Source organism: Zonotrichia leucophrys, unplaced genomic scaffold (assembly GCF_028769735.1).
Source record: "Zonotrichia leucophrys gambelii isolate GWCS_2022_RI unplaced genomic scaffold, RI_Zleu_2.0 Scaffold_109_149410, whole genome shotgun sequence".
Taxonomy (NCBI): domain Eukaryota; kingdom Metazoa; phylum Chordata; class Aves; order Passeriformes; family Passerellidae; genus Zonotrichia; species Zonotrichia leucophrys.
Genome location: NW_026992314.1, coordinates 114897 through 131109, shown reverse-complemented (window position 1 = coordinate 131109; position 16213 = coordinate 114897). Strand labels below are relative to the sequence as shown.

Genomic DNA, 16213 nt, shown 5'->3' with positions numbered 1-16213 from the left:
TTTCCACCTCCCTTTATAACCCCTGTTCTCTTGCTGCTCCTTGTCACTCCCTGCTGGTCCCTGGCCCTCCATGTGGGATTGCCAGAGGCATTAAACCTATTTGGACCCCAGGAAGTGTCCGACTCTTATTCTTTCAACCAACCTCGCAGCTTTCACCGAGACCTCGTCCCTGCAGGCACAGCCCAAGGCCTCTGACGCCAAGGGGTGCCTGAAGCAGTCAGCCCTGGGGCCCTGCCATCGGGACTGACTCCCCCCGACTGCAGTGGGCTGTTGGCCGCCCTCTCGCTAGCTGGACTTCAGGTCAAGGGCCACGGACTGCTGCATAAACAGGAAAAGAAAACAGGACAAAACAGTTCTCTCTGCATTGTTTTCAATATAGTATATTCACTTTGAATACACTTTTGTAATCTGCCTAGTTAGCAAAAGAATTAAAATCTTGCATTATTTTCAGAGAATTTTCTTTTTTGGGAGATTTGAACAAACGTTTATGAGCTTTTCGTATTGAATTCCTGAACAGAACAGCTCTAGAGAGACGAGGCCTCTGGAGTAATAAAATTTATCAGAAACCTCCAAGTGGCTGAAGATCCATCCCCATCAGAGCAGCAATGAACAGAAATGTGCACAGATTTGTGGCTGCCCCAGCTTTGGCATGGGCCCTGGGCCTGGAGCAGGAGCAGCTCTTGAGGGCCCCAAGGCCGGGGCTCTTGTGCTGCCCTGGGCAGATGGGATGGCAGCAGGGGCTGCAGAGCTCTCAGCACCTCAGCCCAAGGGGAGCAGGGCAGCCAGGGAGCCTCCTTTGGCCTTGGCCAAGCACCTTCCCTCATGGCTGGAGCTGAGTCCTGTGGCAGCTGCAGCTGCTGCTGTGCCCTTGCCAGGGGCTGAGGCCGTGGTGCCAGTGGCCAGAGCAGCCTGGCCTGAGCAGAGCTGTAGGACCAGAGCCGGCTGGGCTGGGCTTGGGAGAGGCCCTTGGTGCTTCCCAGAGCTCAAGGCAGCTGGCAGAGCTTGCAGGGAGCTGGGCTGGGCTCACAGAGCCCGGCCCAGAAACCATCAGTGAAGAACAGGCCACAGGGAGACTTTATTGCCACTTTCCAAGACTTCAGAGTAGCTTTGAAGAAAGTGGGGGACATCTTTTTTAACAGGGCCAGTTACAATAGGATATGGACAAATATTTTTAAACACAAAGGGCATCTAATCAGAGTAGGTCTAAGGAAGAACTTGTTTACTTGGAGCATGGTGCAACCCTGGCACAGCTTGCCCCAAGAGCTTGAAGGTGCCCCATCCCTGCATTCATTCCGACTCCGGTGGCAAAGGGCTCTGAGCAACCTGATCTCTTTAAAGATGTCCCTGCTCATTGCAGGACACTTGCACCACAGGACCTTTACAGGGCCCTGCCAGTCCAGCCCAGTCTAGGATTCCTCACTGTTTTCATTTGAAGAGCACCAAGAGTGGAGGTGAGGAGGAAGGAGGCTCATCTGATGCCTTGGACTTCAGTGGAAGAGGAGCCCATCCCTCAGAGCCTGTTTCACCTGCAGCCCCTTCACATTTTACCTGCAGGAGCTCCTTGGCAGACCAGCGCTGCTCCTCGTCTGTCTGCAGGCAGCAGCTCAGGAAGTCACGCAGCAAAGCCGAGAGGAGCTTGGGCTGCCGCAGCTGTGGAGTCCCTACTGTGGCTATCAGGTGTGTAGCCTGGAGAAAAAGGAGACACCAGGCTCCACCTCCTGCTTTCACATCTCTAAGGCTCTCCCAGATCCCTGTGTTTAACCTCTGTTCTTCAGTGGCAGTTTCTGCCCTGGCACGGACCCAGAGATGACTTTCCTTTACCAACAAAAAACCCAAACCCCAATGCAGCCACAGCTTTTCCACCATCCCGCAGATCTTGCCTTGGCAGCTGATTTCATTGACTGACCTAGTTAGTGGGAACTACGTCAGCAAAAGGACATTTGCTTCTCTGAGGATTCATGCAAGCTTCAGAGGGTTTTTGGAAGAGGGACTTTGCTATACTAACTAATTTCAAGGGTTAGTACATGAAAGACATCTCTGCAGTGCTTGTTGGTCCTTTAAGCGCACGTGCCCTACAACAAAACTCATCAAGCTTTTTGTGCTGTTCTTGAAAACAATGGTAATTGGAAGAAAAGAAAGGAAATCCATCAGTTAATACCCAGGTAGGAAACAAACATTTACAATTTCCTCTTCAACACAGACACATTAAGATGCCTGCACAAATGTATTGGGATGAAAATGCCTGCTTGGGCACACAGGAGCCACCTGCAGCTCTGTCTCTCAGCAGTCTGAAAATTTCAGCTTCCCATTTTTGCAGCAAAAGAAAAACTGTCTAGGTCAGAAGAAGGAGAGGTTCCATCCCTATGGTCACCCTCTGCTCATTTGGCTACTCAAGTCAATGCATGAATGGTAGGCCCATCCAAGAAAGTGCCAGGAAACAAACAGGAGGTTTTGGCCGGTTCTCCACATCACCAGACTCTGGCTTGGTGACGTGCAGAATGTTGCTTGGGCTAGGAGAGAAACAGGGTCACTGAGTGTTTCAGCAGCACTGCACAAGAAGCAGAAGAGACTCTGTGCATTACACCCTCATGCCCAGGTTTCTGGCATGTTTCCCAGTGAGAAGAAACTGCACACAGGGTTAGGTTCCTCTCTAAAGTCCATGGTTTTAGAAACTTTGTTGGGTTTGGGTTTCCTTCCTTCATTTCTGGAAAGATAACAACAGTTTTAAGATGCTTTTTTCCTGATATTAAGGCCATCTACACAGACAAAAGAACTGGAACCACTAACCCAAAGGAAAGTGTTGGCTGAGAATAGAGTTTGTTTGGAGTTTGTTTGCATGTGGTAAGGCTTGAATTCCCCCACTGATGCAACCAAAAGTACAGCAGATGCTGATGTGTTGCAGGGACATTTGTAGGAGGGGACCTTGGTGGAAGTAGTTCCAGGAGATGGCAATGGGATTTTGTCCAGTGGCACACAGGACATGGGACAGGTGAGAAAGACAGTGGGATCAGTGAGTATTTGCTCCTTACCGTGCCAGAACTTTTGCTCAAGTAAGGAGGTTCTTGTTCTATCATTTCAATTCCCACAATTCCAAAAGACCATATGTCCACTTTGGGGCCATATGGTTGACCTGTCACCACTTCAGGCGCCATCCACCAAGGAGTCCCGGTCAGAGAGCACCGTCTGCTCTGCTCAGGGGTGAGCTGAGTAGCGAGGCCAAAATCAGCTGAGGAGAAAACAAAATACTGGTTTTATCTGAATTCTGTGCAATTAGGAAAGCAAGCAAAAGAATTCCCCAGTAGAAGTTTGAAAATGTGCCGTTGAATCTCCTGGCATTGGTGACTTTAAAAATCCCGCCATTTTTTACACTGCCTCCAGCAGTGGCTTTTGTTCTTTGGAAACTTTAGACTTGTAACTCCCTCCCTCTGGAAGGGACACACACAGAGCAAGGCTACTCTTGACTGCTTGTGGCTCCTTCTACCTCTGTGCACGTTGCAACTGTGCCCTCAGCTCGCAGCAGGGGTCCCTGCACTGCCACCAGCACCATTTTTGGAGAGCTGGAAGTCACTCCAAGCATCCCCACACCCACATCCCTGGAACGCTGCACCTGACCAAGAATATACTGACCCAGCTTGACAGAACCGTCGGTTTTGAGAAGGATGTTGTCGCTCTTCACGTCTCGATGGATCACATCGTTTGAATGAAGAAAATCCAGTCCTTGCAGGCACTGAGCGAGAAAACAGAAACAGGAGAGCAAAAATGAGTGATGTGATTTCATCACACAAGAAAGGAAACAGCTCCAAAAGATTCCCTCTCCAGGGGAATGGGGAGTAATGGCAGAACAGTAATGGCCACTGAGAGGAAGAGCTTGCTGCTCCAACACCTGCAGAGCAGGACCTTTCTGAGGAAAGGCACGTCAGCTTTTGAAAGAGCAACAGCACCTGCTGTTGTAGGCTGTCCCCTGCCAACCAGCCAGGATGACTCCTGCTGCAGTGCATGTGCTCAGAAGCAAAGAGCATTCTGGCTGCACTCCTATCCTTTTTAGCTGAGGACTGAGAGAAACGAGTCTCTCTCTTTTTTCTTTGCTGTTTGTTTCAAATCCTGCCACCAGCACCTTTGCTTTTACAGTCAAGGAATGCAGTGAAGACAGACTCCAGGCAAATATTTAAAGAGGCAAGATGGAGAACAGCAAATACAAATACAAGAGACAGAGCGAGAATACAACAGCAGGAGATAAGAGTCCTGGCACTGAGTACAGGGAGTGCAGGGGCACTGGCAGGCCTTTCACTTGAGATGCTTTTACTTGCCCATAGAACAGCAGCAACACAGAAACAAAGCTTGGCACAGGAAACCTCTCCTGTTCTGAGCCCCTGTTTCCCAACAATCCTGCCCAAGGCCTTGGAAACACAGCTGGGATTGCTGACCTCCCGACTGATGGCTGCTGTCTCATCTTCAGACAGGCAGGTCTGGCTGATGATATTGGTCAGGACACCTCCATCCATGTACTCTATAACCAGCAAGAGTTCCTCGCCCAGAAGGTAGCTGAAAGAAGGAAACAAGGGGGTAGAGATGAACATGCATGGCTACGTTGATTTTTTGCTTCCAGGTTTCTTATTTCCAGATGCCTTTGTGACAAGGACAGAATCAAAGGAATAGATATTCCCTCTTGGCTGTGCATTGTTTGCAATCTGTGCAGTCTCAAGGAGAAAGACACACCTGTGAAAAAGGAGATGTCTTAGATGGGCAGCAAATGAAAAGTGCAGTTTAGAAACAGCCCAGATGAAAAACATATCAGGCATGGTGTTTCTGGAAAAAGCACCTAGTCTTCCTGGCATGCATAGCAATGGCAGGGAGGGACAACAATCCAATGGAAATCCACTTTAGGATGGTTCATCTGCACTTAAGAAACTTTAAAAAATCAATCCCAAATAAATGTGGAGGTAGTGAACTTTGAGGCTATTGAGTTAGGAAGATACAGCTGATCCAGGTATTGAATAATTTTGGAGTAATTATCAAACTAGGTGTGCCAGGGAAGACTCATGCAGACAAAATGCACTCTCTTCTCATCCATTGGAGATGAGTAGAGAAGTATGAATAAATAAAAATTAACAGCTTTGCTTGCTGCCACTGACCAAAGTGGGTTTTTAACCTCTCATGTTTGCTTTATGTAAACACACATCCATGGGATAAGACCATGACCTCTCACCTGTCCAAATAATTCACAACATTGGGACTCCTATATCTCTTCATGATCATTATTTCATTAAAGGTTAGCTCCTTCCTTCTCACTCCTTGAAGATTTATTTTTTTTATTGCCACCTAAAATGACATTGAAAATCAGTAACTTGGGAGGTTGGTGGCATGAGACCACAAGGCACGTGGAGTGAGTGATTTTGCAATGACAACGCTGAGCTGTGCCAAACTGCCTTGTGATTAGGCACTGCAGTAATTAGGAACTGACATTCCAACAGCCCATTTCTCTGCTCCCTTGGGTACCAGTTACAGGACACGTGGGGGCACTGACATTTTGCCTTGACCACTTGGTAACAGCAGTGTCTGAGTTATCACCCAGAAACCTCTGTCCACACTCTCTGCTGCTTTGTTTGGGACTCAGAAGAAGGAATCCATGCCTTAATACTCTGTGGATACATCCTGGGCTATGGGCAGGGCTTAGGGCTTTCAGGGACGCCTTGCAGGTCTGTCCCTATGTGCAGTTCCCAAGTGCAGCACTGCAGGTGGCTAAGGAACTACCACTAACTTTCAGATGCATTTGCTGACAGCCAGAAATGAGAATTCAGGACTCTGAAGCTGTAGCCCCAAAGAGCAGTGAGGTGCTCAAAGCCACCACCTTGGTTTTAGCGATGGAGAGCGAGCGAGCGCGTCCTTCTCTGAAAGGAACCACTGCCCTCCATGCCTTCCTTCCGGCAGCTGAAGAGGACAAAGTCCCAAATGTGTTCTGTGGGCTGGCACCGGTCTGTGCTTCTTGTGCCTTTTCAGCACAGCTCTGCCCAAAGCTCCAGCCACAGCTCACACCAGAGGGGAAAGCCCTCGAGTGCAGCAGAGTCTGCAGGGGCTGTTGACATTTACCTCTCCTCCTGTGGCAGTGTCGAGTGCTCTATAAACATCTCCAAACGTCCTAGAAACAAAACAGAAGCAGAAAAAGGAGAAGCTGTTTAGATCTTGCAGTGAAAGCCAGCCCACACAGGAGATCTCTGCTGGAAGTGTCAAAACCTGTGGGATGCAGGAGGGCTCTGCCAGAAGGCAGATGATGCATTTTCCTCTCAAGTGCATGGGCACTGGGCCTGTTCCTGAAGCACTGGTCTTCAATTTCTAAAGGGACTTTAGTCTTTCCTCTTGGGTTTCACTGTCTAATCGGTGTGGTACCTATCCTGACCACAGAGTGTTTCCTTCTTCAAACCAGGGGAAAGAAGTGTTCCTGGGAACTGTTATCTCACAACTTTGATAGGGCGTAATTTGCTCTTTCAGGCAAGCAAGTTTCTTCTCTTTTCACTAGTGTGCCAGTATGATTTTGAGACATACAGAAAATGCTAAAGAAATTAACACAGAGCTGTCCCACACTTGAGAGACAAGGAGACCTTCCAGGTCCTGTTCCTTGATGCAGGCAAGACCTCGGTAGCAAGGCATCTCTGACAATGCCTTCTGAGCCCACTCACAAATTCTGAGCAGCATTGAGAGATGGGACAATCTATCCCCAGTGTGTGAACATCTTTGCAGCTGGCCTGACTTCACACTGGATAGACATTCCACCCCAAAAACACCTGGCCCATGGTTGTGCAGGAGTAACTGCTGTTGGACTCACCCGCTGCCAAGATATTTCAGGAACGTGTATTTCACCAGGGGATTTTCAGTGGGATTCACCATTCTCCCTGAGGGAAACAAATGCAAGATGCTGACTTTAAAGCAGAGATCCCAGCTTCCAGGAGATACAAAAGGCAGCCCCAGCGCCTGGAGCTCTGAGCCCTTTGTGGTCAGCTGGGTAACAACGACCACAACCAGGCAGACAGCTCTGCAGCACAAGTGGCCAGCACAGAGACTGATTTGTAGAGTCTTTTGAAGAGTTCTCTTGACAGGAAACAAAGCACAGGGACGTGCAATCCCAGGAGAGGAGGACATCTTCCCCACCTTTCAGCAGTTTGCCAAAGGAATGCCTTCCCATTTGTACACCAGAGCAGCTCAAGCTGTAACTGATCCTGACGGGGCTTTCAGCATCAGGACCCTGACCTGTTTATGAGCAGGCTGAGCTCAAAGATGCCCCTCTCCCAGCTAAGGAAGGCTCCAGCCTCTGCAGTCCCTCCAGCCCGCAGGGACAGGGCAGCGACCACAACAAGGCTGGCAAAGCCCAAGCATGAGCACTGACAGGCGCTGATGGGAAGAAGCCAGAGTCAGCCTGAGCCCTGGACAAGCTGTTGCCCCCATTCAGGACACAACAGGATGGGCTTTGAGATCAGCCACACCGAGGGGTGGGTCAGTGCCCTTTTTGTCCCAACAGGTGATGGCAGACACAGAATCCACTGGGCTCTGGTCTCAGCCCCACCAGGTCTTATCTGAGAGCACAGCACTGGCAGCTGTTACGGGCAAGAAGCAGATTCATTGGGTTGTGCTGCAGAATCACAAAGGGCTTGATGTGTTTTCCTAGAGACTGATCTCAGCAGGGCCTGGGCCAATGGGTAGGATTCTAACAGTCATGGGAAGAGTGGGAATCGGGTATGGAAAAGTGCCATGGATCCAAGGGATATACCATGGCTGGGCTGGAGGCTCTCTCCTGAGAAATGCCTGCAGTACACTTTTCTCTGATCATGCCACTTGGACGTGTCTCCTGGACACATCTTGATAAGCATAAAACTAGAAGATTAAATAAAGTTTGTTATCAAAATCTCTGGTTTTCCTTTGGGGGCACATGGAAAATACCTTGTGCTCTCTATTTGTCCTGTAACCTGATGTTCTTTCAAAGTAGTTCTTATTGACAAAAAGATGGCATTCTCTTATTGACAAAAATATAGCATTCTCATGAAAATAAACTGCAGATGTAGTAGTGGTAACAGTAACAGTCATAAAAACAACATCAGTAAGACATGGGGTAGAAGGGCTCCTTCAGGACGGAGAAAAACACAACAAAAAACCCCCACCCAAAATGATCAACACAAAAGCAATCCCCCCCCCCCCAAAAAAAAAAAAAACTTCCCAACCAAAAAGACAAAACTCCAAAGCCAGTCCCTTTCTGTGAAGTTTTTTTGCTCTAATGACTGGTTGGAAGTCAGGAGTCTAAGGAGAATTTAGGAAGCTAAAAATTCTGTTCAGTTTGGCCACTAGCACACAGGACTTGCCTAGATCATTTGCTAGGTCACAGCCTTCTGCAGATCCAAGAACAATCCCTGCTTCAGCCTTTAGCAGAGAGGGAAGCTCAGGCAAAGCCAAGCCAGTCCCAGGTGCCCTCAGAGGCAGCAGGAACACCCAGAGCGCTCTCGCTGCCTCGGAGCACAGCACTGCCTCTGGGGAGTCCTAAATGGCCCTGTGACACCAAACTCAGGAGGAGCACTTGGTACAGCTCTGCTGACACCTGCACACAACACACTGTCCCTCATATAAGAAACACCCCAGACATACCCAGCAGCTCCAGGTACTCCTCCTCAGTCTCCTGTTCCCAGGATCTGCCTGAGCCTGAGTTCCCAGGTTTCACAGAAGGGCTTCCTCGAGGTGATGCTGCTGCGGCAGCAGGTTCAGAGCCCATGATGTGCTGGACCTGGAGCATTTCTGGTGGGCACTGCTCCTGTGCCTCACTCCTAACTTGGGGTCCTTCACTGCCAGACATTGGCTGGAAGTCTTTGCAGCCTACCCGGTGAGATGTCAACACTTGCACCTCAAGTCAAACAGAACAAAGCAGTCAGACACTACAGCTTGTCCCTGTCAGCCAGGAGTCATCGACTGTGAGGAAAGGCAAAGAACAGATTGACTGGGGATACAACAGCTTGTTTCAATCCTCCATCTGGGTCACCAAGTTCCACTGTAAAAACACCTCAAGAAAAAAGGAGAGCAGGAACAGGCCAGCAGGAATCAATTTGGATGACTGCTGGCCAAAAGGCCAAAGGACAAGTTTCACTGTCCAGGGCAGATGTTGAGATTCAGCAGACCAGGAAATGTCCTTCAGAGTGACTGTGATACACACACTACAGCAGGATGGCACTCAGAGGCATCACCCCACTCCCTGCTGCTCTGCACTGGAAAGGCAAGAAGGGCAGAAACCACCAGACTGGTGACTGCAGTGGCTGCATCCCTCTTTCACTCACTTGGTTTTGCAGAGACTGACGGAAGCAATTGAGTTTCTCTCTGATGATTTTCATTTCTTCCTCCAGCCGCTTATGCCTTGCCTTGATCATACTGTGAGCTGTCTGAAGCTCTGCATCCAGCTGTTCCTTCATGTTCTCTAACAAACAAAAGAGAGGACATTTCATGAGTGGAGTGGCTGCCACTCTTTCATTCACCTGGTTTTGTTGATCACCCCTCTGCTGATGGAGATTCTCCTCTTGAATTCTTCCCATGTCTTCCTTGTTCTTTCTCTTCACTGCCATGATGTCACTCTGAGCTTCGGGCAGCTCTGCTTGTGGCTCTGCCTTGATGTTCTGTACACACAAAAGCAGAGCAAGTGACTGGGAGCTGCCATCAGGCTCAGCTTTTTTCCTCTTGCAGCCTCAAAATCACATTTATTCAGCCATTCCTTTCTGCTTCCCTCCCCACATCAGCCTCCATTGCAAACCTCCTGTCCCAGGGCTAATCTCTGCAGATTGCAAGGCCCTGTGCTTCCAGTGCCTGTGGGACTCCTGGCCTCCTCAGTCCCAAGAGCTCCGGTTTATGCCCCTCTTCCTGCCCTTCCCTCTGTCCCCTGGCCAGTCAGGCTTACCTGGCCATTCTCCTGTGGCTCTTCCACCTGCTGCCTGCGCTGCTCTTCCTGCTCTCGGGCAGGGAACAGCTCTCCCTGAGTCTGGCATGGCAGCTCAGATGAGGCAGTGTGCTCCTGCTCTTTCTCTAGAAGCACCTGCACAGAAAGCAAGAGAAGATGGGTTTCAACTTCCCACATGCCCTTTGTGGGCCAAGACTCAAAGGCTGCTGGGCTCACACGTTCCCAAAGCACTGTGCTGCTGCTCTCCTGGGTCATTCTCTGCCCGAGGGGAGGCACAGATTCCAAAGTGCCCCTGGCCCTACAATCAGGGGCCATCTGGGACTGAAGCTCCAAAAGCCTCTCAGGCAGCTAACAGGGAAGGGGTGGCATTTCTCAAGGGTCTGGTGAGAGCCTCCCTCTGCTTCTGCCATGTCCTGTTTGTCTTTCAGCAGTGACTGACACCCCACCCTGTCCCACAGCTCCATCCTGGCTCTGCAGGGGCTTCCTGGGTGAGCTCACTCCTTGTGAGAGACACTTCTGGAGTTCACCTTCTCTTCAGGCCTGCACCAGCATTCATCCTTCCTGACATCCACACTCTTGTTAGAAAACCGGGTCATTCAGGAGATGAGGATGCATGCAAAGATCTCTGATGGAGGTCACAGAACCTCTGTGGCCACCTCAGTATATGGAGGACGACCAAGGTGTTTCTTGTCCCTCTTTTGTCAACTGAGAACTCTGACCAGCAGTAACAGAGTTTCTCATAAGGCCCCATTAACGAATGCACTTATACAGCCCTGGGGATGCCAGTGAAGGAAACCATGTGTCATGTAATGCGTGTATGAGCAAAGTCACAAGACCCCAGATACAGCATGGGATAGTTCCACTCCCTCAGGACATGCAAAAATTTAAAGGATAAAAAGAAGGCTTCAGGTCAGAAAAGGCTGGAGTAGGAAAACATGAGGGGAAAAAACAACCATCTCTGGATGGGGAAACATCTCTGCCTGCTCAGGATCAGTCAATGGAACTTGTCTCTACTCCTCTCCTGAAGGGATGCCTTTAGGTGAGCTTTGCATCTTCCACTGCTTTGGAGCAGAGCCAGGAAGATTCAAATAGACAGAGAGATAGACAGATCTCACTTTTATAATCTCTTTTTACTGTGCTGTGGTATTTACATTCTTTGAACACAGAGAGATATAGTTCTCTCTCCTAGGTTTTTTTAAAGGGAAGATAGTGAGAAACTTAGAGAAGAAGAGAAAACAATTATTATCTCTACTGGCTGTTCTTGTTGTTTAGTACATGTAGAATGTGTTCTAGTGATTGTTTACTGAAAGTGATTTGTTAATTGGATTTTAGTGGTAGTTGTTTAGCTTGATTAGTTAGATAAAAGCTGTGTCGTGACTGTCTGGAGACAGTCATGAGTTTTTCTTTAGTAGCTTTTTAGTATACTATCTCTTTAGTATAGTTTTAATATACTACTAGTGAATTATAACATAGCTTAAGAAAGCATTTGTTTAACCTTCTAAATCATAGAGTCAAAGCACATTATTCCCCACATGGGGGTCACCCTGAATCAATACTGTCCTTTCTGTCACTACACACATCAGCACTCGGTAGCAGTGCCCCGATCAGCAGCCATCCTGAACTTACTCTCCTGTTGCTTCAGTAACCCACACTCTTGGGGAATCTGGAGCGTGTGGGTCCTTATGGAATGCAATCAGACCCAGAGCAATGCACTGGGAACTGCACTCTTTGTGCATCTGTGCTCGGGCAAGTTCTTCGCTTGGACTCGACCACACTGATGGTGCTAAAGTGGCTGGAATCAGAAATGCAGCCCAGCCCCTCACAGCTCCTGTGATCTCTGAGCACCAGCTGGAATGCAAGGGCATTGATTTCCTGCTTAATTCCCAAACACAACACACACTGATTCCCTGGGCTGCCAAAAGACACGGGAGTAATTAACCTGAAAGTGATGTGTTTCTGCCAGTGCTGGAAAAGGGCAGGAAAGACTGAGAAAAAGCTCCCTTGCTCCCTGGAGAAGGAGAAATTACACAAGACTTCTCCTTCTAGCAAACAAACAAACAAATAAACAAACAAAATATGAAAGTGTTACCTACTCCAGTGTCTAAAGCACTTGGATGCAGTGAAGGGATGTTTGGCAGGGAAACAGCCCTTGTGCTGAGCATTGGCTCTATGGATCTATGGCAGGGATCTATGGAAGTCTGCCTGAAGGTCCCTCAAGAGCCCCCATTGTCCAGGCTAAAGCTCCCTCAGCACCTCCTCCCTGGCCTTGTGCTGCACCCCTTGCCCAGCTCCCCTGTCCTTCTGTGCCCACGCTGCAGCCCCTCCATGACTTTCTGCTTCCCAGGGCCCACAGCTGCACACAGCACTCCAGCTGTGGCCGCAGCGCTGCCCAGCACAGGCCACGCTCACTGCCCTGCTCCTGCTGCCCCACTGCTGCTGGCACAGCCACCGTGCCCTTGGCCTTCTTGGCCTCCTGGCCCCACGCTGCCTCATCTTCAGCTGCTCACGGCCGCCAGCCCTGCGTCCTTTGGGCCCACGCAGCTCCCCAGACACAAAGGTGCCTGTTGCACTTCAGATACAGCAGGCACCATTGCAAGGTGTACATCCTGGGTTTAGCATTACAGGACAGCAGTCAAGGACTTGCAGCTTTGCTCCCATTCTAGGCTCCAATGCAGTTTTCAAAGCAAACTACACAATAGAAGGTATCAACAGACACATGCAGTGTCTGGGTTTTGCCTCAGAAGAAAGATTCAGAACTACTCCCTTTGTTTCTTTTGCCACACTAGACAAGAATGGTCCCCCACAGCTTCATGGACAACACAGTCATCTCCTTGCAGCTTATCAAAGACCAAGAAACAGGCAGACTCAGAGCATCTATCTGCTCTGCTACCAGCTGCTCTGCCTGAAGGGGCAAAAGAGCAACCTGGCAACAAAGGCAGCAAAATCCCTGACTTCAAGCAGCAACTCTACATCCCCAGTGCGTCTCTGAAATACTCCCAAGTAAGCACATCCAAGAAGTTTGTGGGTACAAAGCCCGACCAAGAGCTTTTGTGGTCAGATCAACATCTTTTTGTGCCTGCAGCAACTTGGCCAGTCTGTGCAGGGGGTCGGGTCTCTCCATGCCACAGTGTCCCCTGTGTATCCGACAAGGCTGAGCACAGTGTCTTTGACATGCTCCCTGCTCTGGCATCAGGCTGGGAGATGCTTCAGGCTGGCCCCTATCAAAATGCCAGGAAGCTGGTGCTTAGACGTGACAGACCAAAGCCCATTGTCCAGCTGTCACAGGCTGGGGGCAATCACCAGGCCCTGGCAGGACTCCAGCACTCAGCATCCTCAGCCAGCAACAGCAAATGCTGGCTGGTCAGAAACGTGCAGCTCTGCCCTGCACTAAAGACAGCAGCACACACAGCTGGCACTTACTGGCTCAGAATGTTCAGGCTGTGGTGTGAGCACTGATGGAGGCTGGCGCTCATCCACCTCATCTGCCTCCTCTTCGGCCTCCTCTCCATGAGCAGAGGGAGCCAGAGGAGAGACTGCTGTTGGTTCTGTGATCTGTGGACAGACAGCAGTGTGAGGGACAGAAAGTTACCTATAACTTATAACCTTATTTCTATTCAGCACTTTGTTCTATTCAGCTCTATTTCTACAACCAGCTCTGCTAAGGACAAATCAGAAACTTTGGTAACAATGGGATTCTAAGTCACTGCGACTAAATTTAAATGGGCTAATTCAACAGAATTGCTAATAGTTCTGAATTAGACATTATGCCCTGGCTACTATCAAGAAGCAACATTGTCTCTGCAAAATGAGCTTTTCATTCCTTGAAAGTTCTTAAATTGAAAATTAAGAAATAGCCAGTGATGCCTTTGTTATTGCTGCTGCAGACATGAAAATGGATTTTCTTTCAGCCTACCCAGCTGGCCCTCTACACTCTAGTGCCACAGGCCAAGCTCACAGCTTGCTCTACAATTCCTAAGCACCAGGAACATGAAATGTTCCTGTCTCACTCACCTCAGGATCAGCACCTCTGAATACACGCTTCAGGTGACCTGGAGTGGGCAAGGGAAAATGAACAAGTGCTGTGAGAAAACTGCCTGGGCTGCTGAATCCCACAGAAGAGGTCAACCCAAACAGAGAGTATTTTTCTTTATCAACATCCCTCCGCATGACATAGTTCTTTCACACAGCCAGCAAGAGATCAGGACAATAATCTTGGTTGTGCCTATACTTTGGCCTGTCTAGTCAGTAAATTAATACAAACATGATCAAGAAAATGCAAATTGTTCTTTATCACTCAATGCTTCTCTTCTGTCCAACAGATAAAGCAGATTTTGTTCTCTTGTCTTTCAGGTACTTTTTTCAAAAAAGAAGTTGCATGCACTAATTCCCATTAAGTTGCTGAAAACAGTCACCCAGAAAAGCTTGCCCCAAATTCCCCTGAGCTGTGGCAGTTCTATTGTGAAACAGCACAGCAGCAGCTTCAGGCTCAGGAGCAGACACTCACTGCTTTGGTGGTTGCACTTCACTGCAAAGGGAATCACTCTTTTAGCACTCAGTCAAGGGTCAAAACGGACAGGCAAATCCTTTCATTACAAAATTTAGAATAAAAGAAGCTTTCCCTGAGTTCTGGGGAGAACTACAAAGTCTTTAGAAGGCCTTCTGAGAAGGCCTCCCAGTCTGCATTTTGGAAGTTGTCCTGCTTGTCCCAGCAAACTGAGGAAATGACAGACTTGGCTGCCACAGACTCTCCTGTGGAGGGAATGGAAGCCCTGCAGGTTCCCCTGCAAATGCTGCCCCTATGGCTACAGACACCCCCTTTCAGCTGAACCTCTTGACAGGAGCTTTACCAAACCAGAGGCATCCTAATGCTCTTTCTCTTTCAAAATCAACTGAGTCACTAAGAAAGAGCAAGAAGACATGCAAAAGCCAGGTTAGGTTACACCCTAGACTAAATAGAGTTGAAACCTCTACTTACTTGCCAGGCTGGTAATGAAATAGGCGGAATAAACAGTGCCATACATGGTGCAAACTACAGCAGCGAGTTGCTCAATCATTGTAGCACTGTGCTTCAAGTTTACTCCAACCAAGACTCCTGTCAGTGTGCAGCTACACGCTGACAAAGGCCACAATCAGGAGGATGCTCCTGATCTGAGCAACCCCTAGGACTGCTCTGGCACTGAGGCCTTCCATGCACCAAGGCAACCTTTTGATGTCACCACGACGATGTGCCAACCATGCCCTGATATCACAAAGCAAAGTATGACAAAGCAAAGCATCACAATGCATGTTAGTCTGTGAATTGATGCAAAGCAATAACCAGTCTTTCCTACAGCAAACACAAAATGGCCTCGGAAGTTCTCCTCTGACACAAAGCACCACAAACTCCCCCCATGGGCCAAACCCTGTTGTTCAGGGATCCAAGAGGAACTCCAAGAGTGCTCCAAGCCTGTACCCCAGCTGAGCACACAGATGGGACACCAGCAAAGGAAACCAGACCAAGAAAATGGCCCAAAGCATTGTACAGAACCAGGAGAGAAAGCACTATTGGCATAGCAGCTGAAGTAATTCCTAACAAATCACCCCATATATCTGCATGTTTATTGGATGTTCCCAGGGCTGCTGTGTATGTACATCTCTTCCTCTGCTCTTTCTTCCCCTTTGGCAGCAGTTGAACTGGCAGCATCTGCCCGCCAGCAGCAGCTGCTCCAAGCTGGGAACGCCACTGGCGGTGCTGATTTCCAGAGGCTTCTGTGTGCCAGGGGAAGCCAAGGCAGGAGCGGTTGAACGGTGCTGGCGCTGCTGCTGCTCTGTGCCAGAGAGCCCCGGCTGGGCAGGGCACGGTGCCCACTGCGCTGCGGGCTCCTTCTCCTGCCACAGCTGGGCACACCTGGCAACAAGGCATGACAACCTGTGGGCAAGCCAAGGGGTTTCTGGGGCTGCACTGCTCTGCACACACCCAGGACACCTGCAGCACACAATTTCAACCCTCAAACAGGTAAACCAAAGGGAAACAGCTGGAAAAGATTTCAGTTCGACCATTCTTTATGCTTCAATAGGAATGACCAAAATGAAAGTTACCGAGCAGGGCACGATCCACACTGCCAGCTCCATGTGAGAAAAGAGGCATTACTTTATTTCAGTGCTGGGTGTGTGAGGAATCACTTCCCTATACCATGCACACCCACGTGTTAGTATCCATGGAACTAAGGCATTACTTTCATTACTTTTATTCATTACTTTGCTCAAACTCACAGGCTAAACATTCTCACTGTCGCAGAATGAGGCCTTTGTCGGGGT

The 16213-nt window shown here is 49.2% G+C and overlaps 1 protein-coding gene across 1 annotated transcript; it reads right to left on the bottom strand.

The window, feature by feature from the left end:
- Window positions 1–285: 285 nt before the first annotated feature.
- LOC135460854 (serine/threonine-protein kinase PAK 3-like) lies at window positions 286–15106 on the bottom strand. The gene is given in 12 exon segments (XM_064737810.1): window positions 286–318; window positions 1549–1686; window positions 3030–3226; window positions 3628–3727; window positions 4425–4542; window positions 5207–5319; window positions 9306–9638; window positions 9917–10051; window positions 13337–13468; window positions 13928–13965; window positions 14892–15036; window positions 15038–15106. Coding segments are annotated over 12 exon segments (1551 nt in total).
- Between the last annotated feature and the right edge of the window lie 1107 nt (window positions 15107–16213).